This window comes from Geotrypetes seraphini, chromosome 11 (genome assembly GCF_902459505.1).
Source record: "Geotrypetes seraphini chromosome 11, aGeoSer1.1, whole genome shotgun sequence".
NCBI lineage: Eukaryota > Metazoa > Chordata > Amphibia > Gymnophiona > Dermophiidae > Geotrypetes > Geotrypetes seraphini.
The window spans coordinates 73588006-73594887 of NC_047094.1; the positions used below are offsets into that span (position 1 = coordinate 73588006).

The following is a 6882-nucleotide window of genomic DNA, read 5'->3' on the forward strand; positions in this document are numbered from 1 at the left end:
GACGTAATAAGAAATTAGAGGTTATGAAGAGGATATCTAGCTTTACATTTTAAATAGATAGCTTTACGTTTTGGAGAAAAGCCAGGTTTTCAGATGCTTTCAGAATAATTGGAATGAGCCTAGATTCAGCAGCGGGGCAGGGAGGTTATTCCAAATCTCAGTGAATTTGAAGAAAATGGATTTCCCTAATTTACCTGCATACATGACTTAGTGTCAGATACTGATACTTGGTGTCAGATACTTATTATGATATACTTAAAAGAGTAAAATAAAAATGACTATTATTACAAATAAAAACTGGGAGTTTCAAACTTCTTGACAGACCATTTTTCTCCACTCATGTCGTTTCACTAACCTGGACCTTAGACTACAGAGCAGGTCACTGAAACAGCATAGTGGTCAAAGATGAAGAGCAGTGCACTTTGTAGCCATCAGGGACCATGACTATGCATCCAACAGAATCATGCATGTGGCCTCAGAAAATGTGCAAACAGCTGTTCCCCAGATACATGTAACAATGAAGGACATGTGACAGAAGGGACCTGTTAAGACAGTTTATTAATCCAAACATGATATGAGGTGGTGTTGTGAAAAACAGGCTACCAACAGCAGCGAGAAGGTGCAACAAGATGACAATTGTCAGGAGATATACAATTGTTTCCAAGAAAACAGACAACTGTGACATCACATCTCAAAGGTAATACAAGTAGACACTACTTTCAATTAAACAATACAGACATGAAAAATTTTAGCTTATGGGTAACAGGGTATGCAAACAGATAGATCTCTAAATGGCAACATATATGCAGCTGAAGGGGGAAGGGAGTGAGAGAGGGTGGAGATAAATGGGCTTGGGAAACATGAGGGAGAGTGTAGGGAACACTATAGACATGTGATGGCCTACCATAGCAACCTCTTAATAACAATGTGGGGGAAGCCTATAGACGTCCATAGTTTTTGAAAATTACCTACTTGGATGTCTTGCCCGCCATGATGTCCAACTTTTTTAGGTATAACATCTAACTTTTTTAGGCATTTTTGACCACAAAAATGTACAAATATAAAATGTCCAAATGCACACTATTTAGATATGAGAAAGGACAGCATTGTAATGGAGTAACAACACAGACATACCAAAAGAGCAGTGGGACACCTTAGAAGGCACTGCTGTGAACTTCACATAAAGGGTGTCAGATGTACATCTCATCATAACCCCCTTATCATTTATGCTGAACCTTCCAAAACTCTCCCAAAACCTACTATACCCACCTACTATCCCAACAGCCCTTATGGCTACAGGTGACACTTATATGACAATATTTTTATTTTATTTTTATTTATTTATTCAATTTTCTATACCGTTCTCCCAGGGGAGCTCAGAACTGTTTATATTAATTTATTCAGGTACTCAAGCATTTTTCCCTGTCTGTCCCAGCGGGCTCACAATCTACCTAATGTACCTGGAGCAATGGGGGGATTAAGTGATTTGCCCAGGGTCACAAGGAGCAGCGTGGCTTTGAACCCACAACCCCAGGGTGCTGAGGCTGTAGCTTTAACCACTGCTCAAACTTTCCACCACAAATGGAGTGGTTAGAGTGACTTATAGACCTAGGTCCTCCTCTCTATGGTTCACTAGCCCGCTCACCAGGCTACTTAAGACACCTGTGTGCTGCTCTACTATGCTTTCCCATACCAGATGCTGTTCTAGAGACAGGTATGTACTGTTTCATTCAGAAATTTGGGGGTGGGAGGCAATGTTCCCTCTAAGGATTGATGAAGTGTGTGCGAAAAAAAATATGCATGAGCGACAAGTTACATACTCCACAAATTTATGAGCAAGCGCGGAGGACGAGTGCTCGTGAGATTGTGGGAGGGTTAAATACTCAAAACTTAGAAGAAAAACAATTTACTTAAAGTTTTTTTTAATTACGTAATATCATCAGTTCTTCAATCTTCACAAATATTCTCTTTGATTCTTTTCAGTTTTCCAAAAACCCGTTTCCGCCCCGTCTCCGCGAGCTCGGTCCTTGCAAACCATCTGATCCCATCCGCACAAGCCTCAGTTATGATTTCATACTGAATGTATTTTATTAAAGTATAAAAAGAAACAATATTCTGTACAATTGTCATTTTATAAATACAAATAATACAGAGTAAGGATCAACAAAACCCTTGTCTCCCCTCCCCTTCACATATATCCCCTCTACTATCAAGAAAACTGAATAAGCCAAATTATTACAGAATGCTACACAGAAATATCATGCTAACAGAATACCGCAGTCACACATAGCAGGAATAGGGTTAGGGGAGTGCAACTAGGGCAACTGCCCCCCTGGTCAGAGAGAGCCCTAAGCCACTGCCTGGACTTTGCAGTCCCCAGTTATGTCTAACACCAGCTCTAGCGGGATATATATTTCAAATCTGATATATTCAAATCACAAAATAGAAATAAAATTATTTGTTTCTACCTTTTGTTGTCTCTGGTTTCTGCTTTCATCTTCTTTTCACTCTCTTCCTTCCAGCGTCTGCCTTCTCTGTCTCTTCAATCCAGCATCTGCCCCTTCCATCTACTGTCTGACCTCTCCCCCTTCCATATGGTATTTGTCTTCTTTCTATGCCCCTCTCCCCTTTCCATCCAGCCTATGCCCCTCTCTCGTTTTTACATGATTCATTCCAGATTCACTGCTCTCTTAATTTTTATCTCTCCTACACCAGATCTAACATCTTTCTCCCTCTCAATTTCTCTGCTGACCCCCCTTCCCATCTCATTCCTGTCTCTCCCCATTTTTCCTGCGTTATAGTTCTGTTATTTTACAGATAAGTATTGACTTTTGTCTCGTATGGTGTAGTTTGATTTTTTTGTTGCATTTTTCGGGGGGTTTGGCTGGCAGGGTTCGTTTAGGGGTCGCTCGGGTCACATTGGTTTATTCACCTGTTGATTTATTGGTTTAAATTGGTGGAAATTTTCACTTTGATTTTCAGCACACTCAGGGTGCTCTATGATGGTGTGCAGGTGGGGGTTTATCACCTCTACCTAGAAGTGAAGTGTTGGAGCTGGACTCCTATCGCTGGTGGTTCACACTGAGAGCACCCTTTATTTTGATACCATTCACGTTATATTGTACGTAGTTTGTGTGGTCTGCACAGCCTGTGTTCCTGAGCATCCCCTTAATGAACCTTGAAGTGACTAGGTCCTGTGTGGACCGGCAGGAAATTGTTGATGTTGATCTCGCTGGTCCTGCGCGAGCAGGGCAGACCGCCGCCACCGCTTCCTCTCACCTCTGCCCGCGCTCGAATGAGCGACACAAGAAAAAGTAAGAGCGACGCCACTGAAAATAGTGAGCGATCGCTCATGCGCTCAGCTTAGAGGGAACATTGGGAGTCGGTTACCACTGGGGGAGTATAGTGAGGTCATGCTTACTTACCTCTAGTAGTCATCTGGTCAGTTTGGGTATCTTTGTGGCACATATACACTTCTAAAAGAGGTCTAGCTCCAAAAAGTTTCTTATTTAAAAACGCTTTCCAAGTATAAGGCCCCCTTATAGGATCTCTTTGCATCTTATCTTTACCCAATCGCTCGACTGATCTTAATCAAGATTCTTTTCTTGCCCCTATAAGGACATCCCCCTAGTGTTTTCACCTTTCATGTTCTTCTGACCTGTAACTACTGTAGTTCTTTCCCCTCCTTACCTTGATCTGTGTGTTTATCCAAGTCATGTTAGGGGTCCTTTTACAAAGGTGCAGTAGTGGTTTAACGCGTGGAATAGCGCGCATTAAAGCGCCTGCCGCACTAGTACCTAACGCCTCCATTGATGAGGTTTTAGGATTTTAGACTGCCGCGGGGGTTAGCGCGTGATGAAATGTCCCATGCGCTAACCCCCGTAGCACACCTTGATAAAAGGAGCCCTTAGTGTTGTGTTCAAATATGCTGTATGTATTATCCCCAATTTTAAGGCACTGTACATCGCTTAGAAATCTGATAAGCGATCAAATCAAATTTTTAATAAACTTGAACATCTAAGTTCCATCCAGGACATTGTACAAAAGGTTAGATTATTGTCACAAGATGTCCAAGTCTATGGCTGCCTGAGGCCTGCCAATAACACGCCCCCTTGTAACTTTGGATGCACAGTGAGCAGAATGCCTCACTAGACATCCAGGGAAATGGGTTTGAAAATTGGCACTGGGATGTCCTGTCAATTAAGACATCCAAGTGCCAACTTACGCGGGTTTATGGATGTTATAGATTTTTTTAAATGTAAACAATTTTTATTGACAAAACAAAAGAACGACAGAACCAGAGGACAACAGGTTACATAAGACAATGAACATAGGCGGGAGATCCGCTTAACAAAGCACTTCAATACAAAGACATGCGTCATTTACAGCCACCCACAAACCCCTTTTCCCCCCTCCCCAAGGCTCTCCCACCATCCCCCCTTTTTCCCCCACCCCCTACCCTATAGTTTTTTTTATTATGCCCCTGATAGGGGAGAGTGTGGCACAGTGGTTAAAGCTACAGCCTCAGCACCCTGAGGTTGTGCGTTCAATCCCACCCTGCTCCTTGTGACCCTGGGCATATCACTTAATTCCCCCATTGCCCCAGATACATTAGATAGATTGTGAGCCCACCGGGACAGACATGTAAACTGTTCTGAGCTCCCATGGGAGAACGGTATAGAAAATTGAATAAATAAATAAATAATATTCTATAAATTATGCATGTAACTGTGCACTCTGCTGATAAGCCATCCAGACCCTGCCCAAGCGTATGTGCCCACCTGTAAATTAAGCAACATTGCAGACATAGAATAACATATTAAGTGTGTATTTGGTATCCATGTATGTATATGCTAGTGTCCTAAACATTTACACCTTTATGCAGGAACTCAGTGGGTGGGTAGAGGAAAGAGAAGGAAATGCAGGACTGTAATGGGAACTAGAAATGTGATTCTAAATATTTGCCCTGGGCATAGAAAAAGCTGGTCCTGGCTCTGGCAGTTAAACTTTTAACTGAATAATGCTGATATTTACCATTCTCCAGTTATCTGATTAAGCTGAGCTGTATAAATAGCTGTTCTAATATTAATTGGATAAACTAACCAATTAATACATTTATCCAGTTAAATTAACTAGATTAGTTGATTGAATAGTTAATTAAAGTTAACTATATGAGGATATTGGAGCAGTGAATATCTCTTAATGGGAAATTTAAATTCCCTCATATTGTTATCAGGATTGGATATCACATTAGGTGGAGTAGAACTAGGGTGCCTGCTCTCTGGAGGGTACCCTTGTTCTTTAAGGATGGGTCTGAGGGAAGAGTGAGGTCTGCAAATGAGGAACCAGTTATGGGTTATGTCATATCTTTAAAAAGGGATTCCCTCTTCCCTGTTCATATCCTTTCTAAGATGTAGAGCTATAGCAAAGGCAAAGGGGTGGTCTTCTCTCCCTTCCCTTCCGTCTGTCAGCAGAAGGACAGCAATGATTCTTTATCTCTGTCTGGTCTCTCATTTACTGACTTTACTATGAACTTTGAATTGTGCTGGGCCCGCAGGTCCCATAAGACAGGGCCCTGTGAGGTTTTGATTTTAAAGCAGGGCTCCTGAAATCTAGTCCTCAAGGTCCATAACCCAGCCTGGTTTTCAGGATGGACACAATGAATAGTATATAATATCTATTTGCATGCAGTGGAGAAAGTTTATGCAAACAGATCTCAGACACTCATTTGGGGACATCCTGAAAACCAGGCTGGGTTGTTGACCCTAAGAACTAGATTTCAGGACCCCTCTTTTAAAAAAAGGCTAGCAGAGGAGAAGAGAAATTGTTTTCCTCCTGCTAGTGGAAGGGTGGAGACGACTGCACCTTACCCCCAGCAAGGGGGACATTTCCATGGGAAGGATTTGTCCTTTCTGTGGGGTGAGGAAGGTGATGAATAGGATTATATTGGGTAGAACCAGCCCTGCACAGGCAGATTTTCCTCAGGCTCCTCACCACTCATTGTATCAGCCCTGGGGGAGGAGGGATCCCTCCTATAGCTTTGGAGAAGCTGAAGAAGAGGTAAATCCAGTCCCACTGGCCATTATTTCCTGTATCACAACATTCTTTCATAGCCAGTGTCTTAGAAAATATCACTCTACAGTAAAGAAACCTGAAATCGATGTGAAGAATCCTTACCTGTAGCTACCAATGCAGAGAAGATGCAGACGCTGGTAAGAAAAACCTTCATGATGCTTAAAAGAAATGGATGTAATTTATCTCCAAAGCAGGATCCTCTCTTATACCTTGAAAAATGCAGAAGCCCAGGCTATGCTACTTATGAACAAGTTTCAAAAAACCATAGCGTGCATTTTCTGGGGTGTTGTACATCACTGCCTCCTTTTCCGGACACAACTGGCCTATGCTGAAGGTTTACACCCTCCCCGAAAGAAGCAGATGAGCTGAACAGTGACCTCCGAGGCAGGAGGCAGGAGGCAGGAGGCAGGCAGCAGGCACGGGACAGGTCTGTGCAAACACAAACCAGATTCAATGCCAGAAATTCCTTCCCTCTCTGTCTTAGCGATCTACTTGGAGTTTTTAGGGAAAAGCAGAATGTCTCTCCTAGGCTAGCATTCTAAGATTTTGTTGAGAATTGTCTGCCTTGTTTCTGTCCTACACGTTGCCATTATAAAAGCTGTTTTACAGTCTCTCAGTGCTAACTGCTCAATATATACCCACAAGGAACACGTTCGGTAACAATTCTAGTTTTGCAGAGAAACAAGACTGTCACTGCTGAATTTGGTGCTGGGCCAACACAGATCTGCTGCTGCCAAGAAGGAAAAGGAAAAGTAACCACATTTGAACTCTGTCACAGCAAGACGAAACTGTGGTTTTTCACCATTG

At 42.4% G+C, this 6882-nt stretch overlaps 1 protein-coding gene across 3 annotated transcripts in view; it reads right to left on the reverse strand.

Moving 5' to 3' along the window:
• Positions 1–6676, reverse strand: part of LOC117368829 (phospholipase A2 inhibitor and Ly6/PLAUR domain-containing protein-like) — a 56332-nt gene extending 49656 nt beyond the window's left edge. Inside the window, exon 1 of one of the 3 annotated variants that reach the window (XM_033962564.1) lies at positions 6178–6676. In XM_033962564.1, coding sequence (XP_033818455.1) covers positions 6178–6229 — 52 coding nt within the window. In that variant the 5' untranslated portion in view covers positions 6230–6676. The remainder of the gene's footprint in view (positions 1–6177) is intronic. The other 2 variants (XM_033962566.1, XM_033962563.1) reach the window with 2 other exon arrangements.
• Between the last annotated feature and the right edge of the window lie 206 nt (positions 6677–6882).